The sequence below is a fragment of the Myxine glutinosa genome, chromosome 1 (genome assembly GCF_964187855.1).
Source record: "Myxine glutinosa chromosome 1, kmMyxGlut1.1, whole genome shotgun sequence".
NCBI classification, from domain to species: Eukaryota; Metazoa; Chordata; class Myxini; order Myxiniformes; family Myxinidae; genus Myxine; species Myxine glutinosa.
Window position 1 is genome coordinate 330,287,621 of NC_136261.1, and position 16,793 is coordinate 330,304,413.

General features: G+C 39.9%; 1 protein-coding gene across 1 annotated transcript in view; it reads right to left on the reverse strand.

Moving 5' to 3' along the window:
- LOC137412026 (neuron navigator 2) overlaps positions 1-16,050 on the reverse strand; it is a gene marked incomplete in the record, with an annotated part of 519,476 nt that extends 503,426 nt beyond the window's left edge. Inside the window, 1 exon segment of the mRNA XM_078769766.1 lies at positions 15,154-16,050. Within this exon segment, the coding sequence (XP_078625892.1) occupies positions 15,154-15,936 (783 nt within the window).
- Between the last annotated feature and the right edge of the window lie 743 nt (positions 16,051-16,793).

Sequence of the window (16,793 nt, forward strand, 5' to 3'; positions counted from 1 at the left end):
CTTTTCTATATATATATATATATAAAAGAAAGTTTTTGTTTGTTTGTTTGTTTGTTTTTTTGTTTGTCTGCACGAGCGAATCTTTTGAGCGTTGAAAGATAGGAGGAAACCTCTGAAACAAAAAATGTCGGGACGGGCCCCGGGAAGGTTATAGGCTGGGTGGCGAGGCCGGTCGTGGCCGCCTCGGCCGGGCTGGGCCCATTTCGCAATAAATCTTCTACTTCTTTCAAAATTCTCTTGAAGTACAACTTCTGCACTTAATAGGAATATCTGATTGATTGCAACACATGCTTTCAAAATTCTCTCTCGCAGGGCCCGACAGAAGAAAGAACAAGGAATTGTTGAGCACGATTAAATTCATTTCATTCACGAAGAAAGAACAGAAGATTAAATTCATTCAAAAAGAACCCGGGCAACGCCGGGTGCATTCAGCTAGTTTATAATTTCAAAAAGGTTTTAAAAAATCAAAGATTTTAACAGCTTTGGACGTGCATCTTGACCCCATAGCCAAGCCACACCATCCATCAAGACTGTCCCATTGGCATACACATGCCCCTCAGCCCAAAGGTTGAAGCACATGGTCAATCAAAACACATGCATCCTGACCCCGAAGGGCCAGAATGCATGGTCATACAATTGGACCCCTTCTCCATAGGAGTGAGCCCCCACGACTTCAGCACTATGCCGTCCCAATGAGGGCTTATTTGCCCTCGTCAGGATAGCATACAGCATTAAAATCTAAGCAATGAGGACCAACTTAATCTGTTAAATGCAAAAAGGCACATCCTGGCTTTAATGGTGTGCACCAGCCATGGATTGCATCTCACACAAAAATGTCATGGCGAAGGGGTTGAATACTTGTTGACTCGAGACATTTCAGCTTTTCATTTTCAATTATTTTGTAAAATATTTCAAAGAAAAAATTCCACTTTGACATCATGGGGTATTTTGTGTAGATCAGTGACGAAAAAACTCAATTTAATCAATTTTCCATTCAGGCTGTAACACAATAAAATGTGAAAAAGTCATGGGGTGTGAATACTTTCTGAAGGCACTGTATGTATAACTTGTATAATTGTTTGTGGTATTTTGACCAAATGCAATTGTCGAAATACCCTTAGTATTGAAAAATAAGAGAAGTTGCCAATTCAATGTTCAGGGCAAGCCCTTGGCCACCCAAGCAGATCTGGGAATTTGCAAAAGGTCACGAGAAGGTGTAGTTGTACATCCTTATACCTGCTGCCGTACAATGACTTATCACCCTAATTACACGATGCTATTTCACTTCCATTCCCTCCATCACCCGCCCTCAGACTTCCGTCCTGTAAAAATGGGCCTTTCCAGTCCATCAGTTGACTGTATAATGAGCTGCCGGGTGCCTTGGCAACGTGAGTGACAAGAGAGGGAGAGGTGGGAGTGGGGATGGGAACGTGAACTGCACATGCTGGCCCCTAAAGGGCTTAAGGTGACAGTGGCATCTAGGTCAAAATAACGTGGTGACACAACATTAACTCTCATAATATCTGGGTCTTTTTGCATTTCCATTCGCTCCGAAATTATGTAATGCTGATTGATGTACACCTAATCATACCATGTGAATTTGAATTTAATTGGTTCATTTCCACAAAAATGTCACTTCTTTGTATTATTCGCAATCAGAAGGTGGGCGACTTCAAGAAACTGGAAACAATGGAATACATCATCATATTGGACATCCGCAAAGGCCCGTGTAGCATAATAATGAACGTGCATGAGCAATTTCATTTTACCCTCATACGGAGAGAAAAAAACCAAAAACTTTCTGTACAGTACAAGAGAGTTACAGAATTGCAAGGATGAAATAATTTCCATATAAATTGCAGATTTCTGTTGCTGTAATGTAGACATTTCTGCCTATGATTGGGACATTACGTGCATACCTAAGGCAATGATGGTCCATGGGGAGTAGGTTTGTTACCTTCTGCTGACAGCAATATTCAACCTTGTTTTAGTTCTCAAATTACTAATGATATCCGTGGTAATTGGTCTGTTTGCTGTTTCCGGCATTAAGAATGATGCTAGGATTCCAGGTTCAAATCCCATACACTTTGTTCACTTGTGTATTGTCAACTTGCACCTTATGTCATGGTTATTTGTGTAAAGGTACAATGACTCCATGTAAACATGTTTATACTACTACTACTACTACTACTACTACTACTACTACAACAACAACAGCCCTAATTAATCCCACCTTATTGTGTGGTTGGCCAGAGAACACTTTTGGCCCAAGTCTATCACCAAGTGGGTCGGACGTTAAACTGTAACCGATTTTTGGCAGGGATTTTCACTTTTCAGGGAGCCAGCGATAACTTGCGGACCCTTCACAAAAGACCTCTTCTTCTACTTCTCTTTCCTTTATAAGGGGTGAGGTCCAATGGCACCAAGCTTCTGCCCTGCCTCGACCACGATACTCCTCCATTTTTCTCTGTCAGCCAACTCTCTCCACTCTCCAGCCACCTCCACCTTATTGATATCACTCCTCACAAAGCCTCCCATCTCAATCAAGTACATGTATTCATTCTCTGCCGCATCTCTTTTCCTCCTACCTTGCTCCCTCAACCTATCTACTCCCTTTGCCATCGTCTTTTCCCCGACCTGCACCAAATGTCCAGCCCATCTCAGCTGGCATTTCACCAATTTTCCCGTCAAGCTCATCTGCACACCAATCCCATCCCTCAGTTCATCCATCCTCCTCCTAACCACCCTCTTCACTCCTGCAATCCTCCTAAGCCCACAGGATATTTTATTCCATCAGCAAGCGGGACAGGTGGGTTAATTTCCATCCGAGGGATGGCACGATTTATGTCAAACGTCCTGCCTGTGAAGCACCAACCCACCAGTTTATCGTCAGATCGGTAATTTAATCCAGTCAAGACAGCTCAAAGAAAGGAGCGCTGTCGCCGCACCACCCCATCAAGACATACACGAGTATATATTTGGGGCTCACTCGATCTTCAGCAACGACGCGTGCATTTATTTAACACCAACTTGCAAAAGGCAAGAAGCATTGCAGAACATCAATACATTAGACCAGAACATCAAATATAGAAGCCTGCACGTTGTGGGTATACCTTGTGCCCTCAAAAACAATAGGTAGATAGAGCATTCCAACCATGGCAAGTTGAGCTTGCAGCTTGCTCATTTTATTGTGTTTGTAAATTGAACATGGCTTAATGTGGTAGTTTGGACATCCAAAAACCAAACAGCATGTTTCTGAGAAACAGACTGCAGCAATCCAATGGTGCAATGTGCTACAGCTTGTTCCCAGAGTGACGATTAACACATCCAATCGATGGTTTTGGTAGAGCTTCCACAAAAAGAGCAGTAAATAGAAGACAGAAAGCAATGCCCCTTTACCATGTTCTAGAGCCTGTTCCCTCATGTCATAAACTGTATCTGATGCATCGTTCTAAAATAGTGGGGCTACTTTTTATGGATATCAACCTCATTGCATAATTGGTTGCTGCAATAGTGATATTTACAGAAAAATATTTGTTTCAATCAATATATTTTCACAATGAATGATGGTTGAAGCAGCAATTGGAAGAGTCAATACATTGGGGAGCAGGCCTATTACCCTTCCCGAAGGTAGACAGCTACTTGGAATTTAAACCACATTCTTATACACATATATATATATATATATTTATTTATTTATTTTTATTTTATATATATATATATATATATATATATATATATATATATATATATTTATTTATTTATATTTTATATATATATATATATATATTTATTTATTTATATATTTATTTATATATATATATATATATATATATATATATATATATATATATATGTAATATATATATATATTTATATATACAGTATATTTATATATATATTTATTTATATATATATTTATATATATATTTATATTTATTTATATATTTATATATATATATATAGATATGTACATATATTTATTTATATATTTATATATATATATTTATATATATATTTATATATTTATATATATATATATATATATATATATTTATATATATATATATATATATATATATATATATATATATATATATATATATATATATATATATATATTTATATATATATATAAATATATATATATAAATATATAAATAAATATATGTACATATCTATATATATATATATAAATATATAAATAAATATAAATATATATATAAATATATATATAAATAAATATATATATATATAAATATATATATAAATATATATATATATTACATATATATATATATATATATATATATATATATATATATATAAATAAATAAATATATATATCATTATATATATATATATATATATATATATATATAAAATAAAAATAAATCAAATATAGAAGAATCAAATCAAATATAGAATCAAATATATATATATATATATATATATATATATATATACAGTGAAACCTTGACTTACGAGTTTAATTCGTTCTGTGACCGAGCTCGTAACTCAATTTGCTCGTTTCTCAAATTAAATTTCCCCAATAAAATGCATTGAAATGCTATTAATCCGTTCCAGCCCGCCAAAAACCACACCAATTTTTTTTTAAATATACCGTATATATAAAAATATCTCGCGCTTTATATTTCACCTGTATGCAGCATACAAGTTGGCAGGATGGCCTGGACTGGAGGTGCGCACACTTGACTCTAAACTGTCCAGCCTGGGTTTGAATCCCGACCCAGCTATAACCTGTCATGGGTGAATCACAGGCAGGGTGATTCATCAATGTGTGTACCGCTAAACTGGGCGCCCCGTTTGCGTCCCATTAGTTGTTGGATGTTAAGGATCTCACCGTGTTTTCCACAAAGAGAAGGCGAGCTATCGCCGGCACTCTGAACAAGTTGTGGCCTGGCATGCTCTTCTCCTCTGCCGTTATATACGTCCTCCTCGGCATCTTTTTCCAGAAGAGCCCTGTCTCGTCACAGTTGAAGATTTGCTGGGGGATGTATCGTTCGGCTTCTATCAGTTCGGCAAAAGTTATAATAAAATCTTCAGCTGCCTTCACATCCGCCTCACCAAGTCGACAACACGCACACCTCGCTCATGTTTTTCGACGATTGCGTGTTTGATATCCAAGCACACATCCTCTTCTTCTTCTCAGTACTGCCCTTGGCACTCAATTTCTTAGGACCCATGGTTAAAACTAAGAAATTTTCCAAAATAACCAAAATGCGAAAACAAAGCAGCAGCTATATACGGCAGAGATGCTTGCACGGCAAGATAACCACGTGACCTGAACCCACCTGGTGGCGGGTGGCGTAAGCTCCAAAATAACCAAAATGCGAAAACAAAGCAGCAGCGATATACGGCAGAGATGCTTGCACGGCAAGATAACCACGTGACCGGAACCCACCTGGTGGCGGGTGGCGTAAGCTCCAAAATAACCAAAATGGGAAAACAAAGCAGCAGCGATATACGGCAAAGATGCTTGCACGGCAAGATAACCACGTGACCGGAACCCACTTGGTGGCGGGTGGCGTAAGCTCGTAACTCAGATCTCGGCTCGCATCTCAAAGCAATAAACCGCCCGAGCGACGGCTCGTATCTCGGAAAACTCGTAAGTTGGTGCACTCGTAAGTCAAGGTTTCACTGTATATATATATATATAATACACACCGGCAGTAAACTTATGGGAGGATGGCCAAATCTTACAAACACCCAACAAAGATAGGATGGTTAAAACAAATATGATTATTTGTGGAAATGAAAGTTTATTGAGCATTACAAGTGAATTTGTAAACGGAAAGTTGTTTTACAGGCATTTTGCATTAAGCTTCTCATCAAAATACCTCCTCCTGGTTGACAATCACGTCTTCTTGGCAATGTCACAAAGCTTTAGAAATATATTAGGTATACCAGAAAGTAATGTCGTTTTTCAAAGGGGAATACAGAGCTTAAAAAACGATATTACTTTCCGTTACACCTCATATCACACTGTTATCCTCAATTCAGTCGAAAACATCTTCCAAAACATTTCTGAGGAACTCGTTTAATAGTATTTATTCACTTGTTTGTTTGTTTGTTCATTTGTTTATTTATCTACATATTTATTTGCTCCTTATTTGTTGTTTATTTATTTACTTATTCTCTCATTGCAGAACTACCATGTTAAAAGATAAAACATGATGATTGTTTAACCATGATTATACTGCACGTGGAAGGATACGCGGAAGGATATTCGTTGAAGGAAATTGCAAGGAAGGTCATTGTTTCACGTATTGTCGGGGAAATCACAATAACCAGACACTGAGAAATTGGTGAGTTTACAAGCAAAAGTGTTTCAGGCAGAAAGTGGAAGGCAACTGAGAGAGAAGACAGACTGGTTGTTCGGAAGTATAAGGCTCACCATTTCCTCACCAGCATTTAACCTGCTCCCAATTTCAATTTTATACATCAAATGTCCTCAACATCAAAACAAAACCAATAGTCTAACAACGGTGTAGCCGGGCTTGTTTGATGCTTTAGTTGAAGAGTTAGAAAATACTGGATACCATTACAGTTAGAAAAGTAACTAACTGGATACCAGTCCAGCAGTTAGAAAATAATGTAAGTATTAAATTTTTATGGTGTAGTCCAGAGGGCAAAGCCATCTAAGGACAGTGTCTGTCCATCGGTATGTATGTCCCTCACAAACGTACACCAATCAGAGCTGAGGATCTGGTCACATGACGATGGTGATGTGATGGGATTACGTCTGTGATGTCATTATGGTGTAGGATGGCTGACTCCACACACCGCCATTTTGATTTCAATGCCGTTCAGGCTGAACGTATCGTCGAACCTGTCATATATCACAATCGCCATGCTCTACCTTTACGTATTCATTCAGTGTGCAACACAAACAAATCGATTGTTAAAATGATCATCAAATATCGAAAGCATAGGTGTTACGGGTCTTCCAATGACACAGTAGGTATAGGCCTTCGGCTTAATGCCTTCATGCCATTTGAGCTATTGTCGTCAAAGTTTTATGGCAATAGAGAGAAGGTAAATTAATAATTTTGTCAAAAGGTCAGAAGTCAGCATCACCTAAAATCATCAATTTTCATCGAATTGACCTGAAATTTCAATTTACCATTTGAGTTTTGTCCTGAAATTTTCAACAAAGTTTTGTTATGACAATATGGAGAAGGCAAATTAAGAATTTAGTTAAAAGGTCAAAGGTCAAGGTTTCGGAAAATCAACAATTTTCACCCGACTGACCTTGAATTTAAAGAATTTGCATCGCGGGTCACTGAATTGGTTCACTAATCAAAAGGTAGGAGTCAATTGGTTTTTTTTTTAATCAAAAGGTCAAAGGTTAAGGTTGTATAAAATCATCAATTTTCATCCAATTGACCTGAAATTCAAAGAATTTGCATATTGGGTCACTGAATTGGCTCACTAATCAAAAGGTCGGAGTCGATTGTTGTTTTTTAACCAAAAGGTCAAAGGTCGAGGTTGCATAAAATCATCCATTTTCATCCAATTGACCTAAAATTTCAATTTACCATTTGAGTTTTGTCCTGAAATTTTCAACAAAGTTTTATTATGAGAATATAGAGAAGGCACATTAATAATTTGGTTAAAAGGTCAAAGGTCAAGGTTTCGGAAAATCACCAATTTTCAACAGATTGACCAGGAATTTAATGAATTTGCATAGCGGGTCACTGAATTGGCTCATTAATCAAAAGGTAGGAGTCAATTGTTGTTTTTTTAAATCAAAAAGTCAAAGATTAAGGTTGTATAACATCATCAATTTTCATCCAATTGACCTGAAATTATAAGAATTTGCATATTGTGTCACATAATTTGTTCACTAATCAAAAGCTAGAAGCTGATTATTTTTTTTCCGAACTAAAGCTCAAAGGTCAAGGCTGCATAAAATCATCAATTTTTTTTTTAAACTGTTTTCGTTATTTTGAGCATATGGAAGAAGAAGATGTCTGAGGTACAAATGGATGAGGATGGGCTTTATATTTTCAGATGCTTTCTAGTTGTAATTATTATCATTATTGTTCAAACCTTTGCAATTAGTATGCTCGTGCTGTTACAAAACAAGACATTGAACAAATTTTTGTTAAATTGTGGTTTCAGTTGCAATGAAGAAATATCAGACATCGGTAAACAAAGTAGTAACTTATCCACGTTCTTAAGAAGTTTTGCTTTGTTTGTTATTTTTTTCCGATGGTATAAAAAAGAACAAACCAGCAGCTGCCAATGGAAGAAGCAAAGCGTTTTCCAAGCCAGTAAATTCCTCCCTTGGGCCTTCATTGCGACCTAGGTCATCCCACGAAATTACAATTGACCCCCGTGCAATCTCAAAGGTCTCCTTACTTTGCTTCTCCAGGACTGAAATAATAAATCTAATGCACAACTGGATCGCACAAAGACATCTACACCTGATATGTTATTCTGCACAGTGTGAAAATGAAGGTAAAAAAATCGTTCAAAGGTGAGTTATACATCCTCTCGTTAATTGGTGAGAGGGTTGGTGGGAGAGTGGGTAAAACGTTGTTGATTTGCTCTCAGTCGTGTGGGTTCGATCTTCATGGATGTGCTGGAGTGGTGACCTGCCCAGGATTGCTTAGCATCCACAAAACGTTCACAACTTATGGTGCGCACTCTGATGCTCTTTCAAGTTTATGGGCCACCAACACCACCACCTTCACCTGTTCATTGGTGCCAGATTGAGAAATCATGGCTTTCAAAATTACACCAAACTACGCATAACGACTGTTCTTCTCATACCACAGTAAAAATCCTTGATAAATAGATGGTTCTGGCCAATAGAATACAAAGTTATTTGGAGCATCACGTGGTGTTTTTATAGCTAGCTTGCCGAGTATCATAGATTTCACAGCAGCCTTTACACCCTCACCAGCATGAACGGGGTTAAATGCAGCTGGCTGGCATCCAACGTGTGCTCGATGCACTTTACACACGTCGTTCCACAACTGCCAACAGTGCGTGAAGCTCTCTGGCTCCGGATATGATGCCGGCGGCGCCTCGTCTACATGCGCCATCGGTCTGGCTGGTGCCGTGTGCCAAAGGCCCTGTAAGGCATGCTGGCGCCCACCGACAGGAACCCTGGATGCCACCATGGTGCCGTGGCATGCCCACTGCCCATCGCCCAGTGTGAAGTCTTTTTCCAGACCTCTTTGCTTAGCTAATGGGGCTATAATTCCGTAGGGATGTAGATCCGCTTAGGAATTTAAACAGATCAGTCTGCTTATTATCCTTATGTCAATCTACTCCATTTTTTCCAGAATTGGTGCACAGGAGTGTTAGAGAAGCTCTACCAATCTAGGGGATACAGTGAAGTACAAATCAAACAATCAAACAACAACAATCAAACAAATCCTCCAAAAGGACGATAAAGAAGCCAGGGCAATGAAAGGGCAAGTCAAATCCATTGTGACGAGTACAAGACAGCGCGGCTCGAGGTAGATATAATAAAGCGGAAATCGCATAAAGATAATAATCTGAGAAACTGGTCAAGTGAGCTTAGGCTACTTGAGATAAGCAAGAACAGTGGCACCATTGAAATGCTTCGTTTGTCAAGAGCATACACCCCCCTTATAGTATACTTCACAAAAGATAACACAACCACACAGGGGTGGGACATGGCATGCAAGTATACAATGCAACATTCATTAAACTAGCAAAACCATGAAAACCAAAATGTACAAAAAGATGAGCATTTGCTCACTCAGACTCGCATATTTTCCTTCTCGGACCTCATTTTTGCTTCGACTTGTACACCAGACAGGTTTTATAAGTCCGAGCATGTACGTAAAAAGCTACCAGTGTAATGCTCGGCCTCGGTGCTCTGCACCTTTGACTTCGGCCGTGCTTCTTCGAGTTCATTCATTCCTCAAACACATTTTTCTGCCTGGGGAATGGAAAGCATAAAAGTCTGGAATGGAGATAATTGAAAGCCACAAATTCTGGTGGAATCTTGTCACATGGAAAGAAGATTACTATAGCTAGCAAATGGAATGGCCATATTGGGAATGATACAAGCTGGCAGAGCAATACCAATACTGACGAAAGCATAAGATTATCATTGGCTGGACTTCTGTCTTGAGAACCCAAAGATGGTCATACAGAGACGGATGACTGCTCGTGATCAAAATCGATAAACAGATCGACAATATGTGATATAATAATAGCTGTCTTACAAAGAAATTCAACGCAGGAGGAGAACATTAGGCCCATCAGGCCAGCCCCCAAGACTCAGGAGTGGACACTCCAACCATTACACCAGCGTCTGCTGATGGTGCTTACGTATTCACTTCCAATGATGGTCATTCTCTATTCTTGAATACTGTGAACTCATAGATCTATTGCGGCTTAAATGACTCATGTGAGTTTCCTGTTAAGTCCAATAAACTGCAAAGAACTACAGACCACAAGGTACACTTCCCATCCATATCTTGTCTTATTTAATCTGTTGGCACTGGTCTTGAAAGCCCTACTATTTCTTTAACAAAGCGTTACTGTTTTTAAGAGGAGCAATGAGACCTCTCACAACATGATTCTAGACTCCCAGCCATTAAGAATGACATCAGCAGCATCATCCTGGGAACCCGGCACATAAAGGCCACAAACAGCATTTACATGTGGAGATACATCACCACAATCCAGTAGTTGCTTGGTTGAAAATACAGTGCCAGACCAAACACTATATTTTCCTAAACACATTCAGGGATCATTTGAGATCTGGAAATAATCATTCCAGATAATTATATAGGTTTATTAATTATCAGAACAAATATAAATTCTTTATTGCAGAAACGGATCATGCTGGCACTGGTGGACAAAGCACTTATGTTGTAGTAATCTTACTATAATTCACCAAATGTCTGTCTTTCTGTCTGTTCCCAGGTACCGCAAAAACGGCTGAACCAATCGCAATGATATTTTGGGTGGGTAATCGTTGGACCCCCTGGAGTAAAATGGGCTATATTGTTTTTCCAATTTTTTTTCCCAATTTTCCACTTTTTCCAAACACGATGGAATAATATTTACCGATATGAACAGTGATGTGGCTTTTATTGAAATTCGACAAATACTGTTTAGATTTTGATGATTTGCGTGTGATATGATTTAACGGATGTTTATATGAATCGTTTAAAATATAAATAAAAAGTCTTCAATTTCTGATATTTTGCCTTTTCATTTGGGCTTCCCAATTGAAGCCCCACCCGTAGGGCGGGTACCGTTGCTAATAACGATAAATCAATGCATTAGAATCACTAAGCGTAAGAGAGAAAACACAAAATGAAGTTCTCTTGAAAAATACACGGAAGTTTATTTTAGATATTTGATAGAAGGCTATATGAATCAAGGCAGAAACGCAGTGACAAATGATAACTGTCCTGTTTCATGTTTCAATATGTGACTTACGAAATGACGTAATCCGCCTCAGAATGCTCGGTGCACATACGCAGAAATCTCAGGAAAATACAGTGCTCGGGGCGAAATAAAATATATTGTTTATTCAGTTTAAGGATTGTTACCTGAAATGGCTGACAAAGCTTCTAAAATAAGTCGAAAATACTGGGAAAGGTACCTGGGAGAAAGAACCTGCCTTTGCACAACTAAAGACTTGGGGAACTTCCTCAGCTCACCAAACGGGCAGGTTCTCAGACTGCAAACTCCCAACCATGTGGGTCGGTGCAAGGCCCGAGTGGACAGGCGTGTGCTACACAAACCCCCAACGAATCGCTACCAGGGAATGTACTGTTTATCTAGATTAGGTGTTTCTGAACAGCGATGGGACAGACATATCTGGAGCTTTTGAATGTGCAGGGTAAGTTTAAAATAATGATATTTACTATCAATCATGTTGGAAAGGTGGGGGGGGGGGGGGGTTTGGGTTGAACAGTTTACATTTTTCATCCCACTGATAGGCCGGATCTGGATTCGGCCCTGAACCAAAATCGAATCACTAGTTCTTGTCCCCAAACCAACTCATCCACCAAGTTCAGTCATGACTCGTCCATATCTTTTCTAAATATCATGTTATATATCTCTTTTCACCCGATCTATCAATGGTGAAGAATCACTTACAAATTAAATAACTAACGTATCCGAATCCATATTCAGATCTTCACCAAAATCGAATCGATTCATCCTTGTCACACATCAAATCTCTCCACCAGGTTTTGTCCAAATCCGACCACAACTTTTTGAGATATTTTGTTCACAAACAAACAGACAGACAGAGGTGAAAACACAACCTCCATCGACCTTCGGTGGCGGAGGTAAAAAGGTTGAAAATTCTAACCCCCTCTGTACCATCACCACAATTGGCCCAACCTCCCTATTCTCCCCTTTTCCCAACATACTTCTTCCTCTGTTTCCTGTTAAAATCTATTCTTCTCAATTTTTCCCTGCCTTCACTTTTATCACCCGACAATATAAAGATGTCTTCATAGACACTACATGATATGAAAGGCATGGGTCTGAGATGTCACACCACAATCTCAACGCACTTTATGGTAACATTTAAAATGCATTTCTCTTCAACGGTTCATCGTACATGACAGAATGTTTATAACCAACACTAAAAACGTCACACGCTGCCAGCACATAATTCAAAATCTCTCAATCAAACTGTCACACAACAAAGTATGGGTCACGATTGACCACAGTATTTAGAGAAATTTGCAAGTTCACAAATGCTTTTGTTGAAACACTGGTGGAATTATAAAACATAGCCAACTATAATTATGAGTGCACCACCTGGCTGTGCCAAAGTGGGAATCTTTGTGGCAGGTAACAATTACTGTGCACCCAATTTCTCCCAGGCTTGTCCATTATTAGAGAATAAAATACCAAGGGCTGCTTCTCTTGATTTTTGCTGGGCTACTGCATGTACCATATAAGAATTCTCATTGTGATTCCGAACTCGTCTGTCATCTGTGCCTTGTACATGATGATGCCTGCGGGTCTGTAAGGCCCAGACTCGAGCTGTCATATGGGTACCCGGGTAGGCAACGATGCAGGACTGACTCTGGCTAGATACCTTGTCAGCTGTACTGACAGTTTGCCAGGTGTTGTTCGGTTCAGTGTCGTTACTACCCAGGTATGCGGTCAAACAAACATCGTCACTGACTTGACTTGTTTGACGTGGCCGTATGAGCACAATGATCATAATTGCATGACACCAGATTCAAATCCCATCACACTGTGTTGATTTTTCCAATATTGTATTTTCCTTGTAGTTCACATCTCTCAATCACACTTGTCTATTGATGTCTGTGTCCTGCATGCAATACGAGTGCAATCTCCTCTATGGACCTCGTATAAGTGCAAACTCCTCTATGAACCTAAGACTCTATAATATGAACCTTAGATCACTATAATACGAATGAAAAGTCTTCGATGGACCTCATGTAAGTGCAAACTCCTTTATGGTCCTTGTGCAAACTCCTCTATGGACCTCATATAAGTGCAAACTCCTCTGTGGACCTCATATATGTGCAAACTCCTCTATGGACCTCATATAAGTGCAAACTCCTCTATGGACCTCATATAAGTGCAAACTCCTCTATGAACCGAAGACTCTATAATATTAACCTTAGATCACTATAATACGAATGAAAACTATTCGATGGACCTCATGCAAGTGCAAACGCCTTTAGGGACCTTGTGCAAACTCCTCTATGGACCTCATATGAGTGCAAACTCCTCTATGAACCTCATTTAAATGCAAACTCCTCTATGAACCTAAGACTCTATAATATGAACCTTAGATCACTATAATACGAACGAAAACTCTTCTATGGACCTCGTGTAAGTGCAAACTCCTTTATGGACCTTGTGCAAACTCCTCTATTCACCTCATACAAGTGCAAACACCTCTATGGACCTCATATAAGTGCAAACTCCTCTGTGGACCTCATATAAGTGCAAACTTTCCTATGGACCTCATATAAGAGCAAACTCCTCTATGGACCTCATATAAGTGCAAACTCCTCTATTGACCAATACCATGTGCAAACTCCTCTATTGACCATGTGCAAACTCCTCTATTGACCATGTGCAAACTCCTCTATTGACCATGTGCAAACTCCTCTATGAACCTGAGACTCGATAATATGAATCTTAGACCTCTATAATACGAATGAAAACTCCTCTAAGGATCTCATGTAAGTGCAAACTCCTCTATGGACCTCGTATAAGTGCAAACTCCTCCTTGGACCTCATATAAGTGCAAACTCCTCTATGGACCTTACACAAGTGCAAACTCCTCTATGGACCTTACACAAGTGCAAACTCCTCTATTGACCATGTGCAAACTCCTATATGAACCAGGGACTCGATAATCTGAATCTTATACCTCTATACTACGAATGAAAACTCCTCTAAGGATCTCATGTAAGTGCAACTCCTTTGTGGACCTCGTATAAGTGCAATCTCCTCTATGGATCTATATGACTCATGTATGACAATAAACAACTCTCGACAAGCTTCATGAACTCGACTCATGTATGAAAAAATAAGAATAAAAGATCTTCCTAAAGCTAACAAAAAGATTAATGGAATAAATGGGCATATCAAAAGGTTTTTCTCAAGCTGAAACAATTTAATTTTACATGTTTCACATTCCACATGGTGTTGAGCGCTCATAACTCGTGAGGCCCACCTTGGAGGTATCAGCCTACGTGGAAGTCACACAATCCACCTTGCCGACATGCACAGTGCACACACATGCCATTACCTGCCACTTCAGGCACAATCAAAGGCAATGATGTGAGCAAGTGATGGCAAATCTGTTGTAATTGATGTCTGTGTGCAGCCAGTCCCACCATTATCGGTTTGGAAATGACCCAATGAAAGCCCATTCAGGATATAATCCCTTTAAGCTCACTTTGTTACAATCATATCCATAAAATGGCACACATTCTTCACTTATTACAGGTTTTGGTATGGGCAACTCATTATAAAATCTGCAACGGATGAACATAACAGCACGTGAGACCTCATCAGATGCTCCATATGATCTAGGAAAAGCATAAGGATGTCATTTAAGTAACTGCTTTCAACAGGCTACCGAACACCATACACTGGGACAACTGTGTCACTGACCTTCAGGTCTTGTTTAGCCATGGAAATATCAGCGGCCTTCTCCAACTTGGGCCGAGTGCCAACTTGACATTTCCTGGGACCTGGCATTCGACTCGCGTTGTTGCTGTCACCTTTCATAGAAGCTGAGTATCTGTTGGGTCCCATGGTCAATTCTTCAGAACACTGCAATAGCCCTGCCATCTCCAAGGATGACTCCGCCACCATGTGGTTCTGAATAAGGCAGAGCTTTTCAGGAACGAGCAGAAGAGAATGAAGATGTGGGTTGGTCTTCTTAGTGGCGTTTTCATCAACACAGGGCTTTTCAACCAAAGAATGCAAATGTGAGGATGACTTGGGATCCAATTTAGTGCTGGATGCAAGATGAGGACCGTCATGCTTCTGCGAATCATGAACTCCACAAAATTCAATGCCATTGCTTCGGTAGCGACCTGCAATTTCCTCTAAACCAGACACATGAGCAGGTGCAACCATTGGATTGACCGTCTTTGAGCGTCTTCGTCCAGCGGAATGCGTCGTCAAATTTCCACTTACGGCTTTGACTACTGGGACTTGGCTGGCTGGCAACTGCTGCGTCGGTCTTTGCCGTCTCTCTCTCGCTGGTGCCACTCTTTGAGCGGCCACAGTGGCAGTGGGTATGTGCCCATTATTGGGACTTGAGCCCTTGAGGGGTGCCGCTTTTCTCGCACCATTTCTAGATGTTGTTGCATGAAGATGATTAGCTTTGGGTAGGCTGGACATGGGCCTAGATTTGGACACTGCAAGAATGGCTGGCATTGTTGGCATCAAACATCAAAAATATCAATACATTACAACATGAGATCTTCCATCCAACTTTTTCCTTCGTTCTTCAAATGCTGTGGCATCAAATGCTCACATTTCTGGTCTCAAAGCATTTCCCTGTATAAGTTCCTTTACAGGGAACGCTACTAAAAACAAACTTCCCACCTGGTTATGTAGTCAGCCAGTGTGAGGGAGGAAAAGTCGACAAAATCACGTGAACACAAAGTAGACGATGGTTGTCGAACTCAAATCTTGATGAGAAAATACTTGATACTTCGGCCTTCAGAGTTCAAATCTACCTAAATGCCAGACCCCGAGCTCAGCGTTCTGTCAACCCAGGAGCAGGCGCAACGTGAATGCCAGGAAAGTTGTGCGAGTCACCTCCTCTTAAATCCCAACTGATGTCAGCGCTGTGAATCATTATTGTGGCAAAAGTAGAGCTGAGCCAACCACCCACATCTTTTTATCCCCGCCTCTTCTTCACCCATCACTCCACACACCGTCACCCACAATCTCCAACCGCCCACACAAACACCTCCCTCTACCCCCACACATGTGAACACGAACTCACAGATCATTCACTCGGCCTGCCCCTCAAACACCCTCGCTCCCCTCCTATGCAATCTTTCTTGCCTGCACTGCTTTACTAGTAGCCCAAAGTATCGCTTACCCCCTCCTCTTCCCCAAACGTGATTCCTTTCCTGCCTGGTGCTTTGAACGTCCGAGCATGCTGAAGAAACAGCCCAGCCCTGTTTGAGGTTAACAAGGCAGCTGGGAAAACAGCAACATCAGTGTCACTCTTCACCACCCAGAGAGACATGAGAAACTCGGCTTACCCCACTCATAAGCGTTCCGTGATC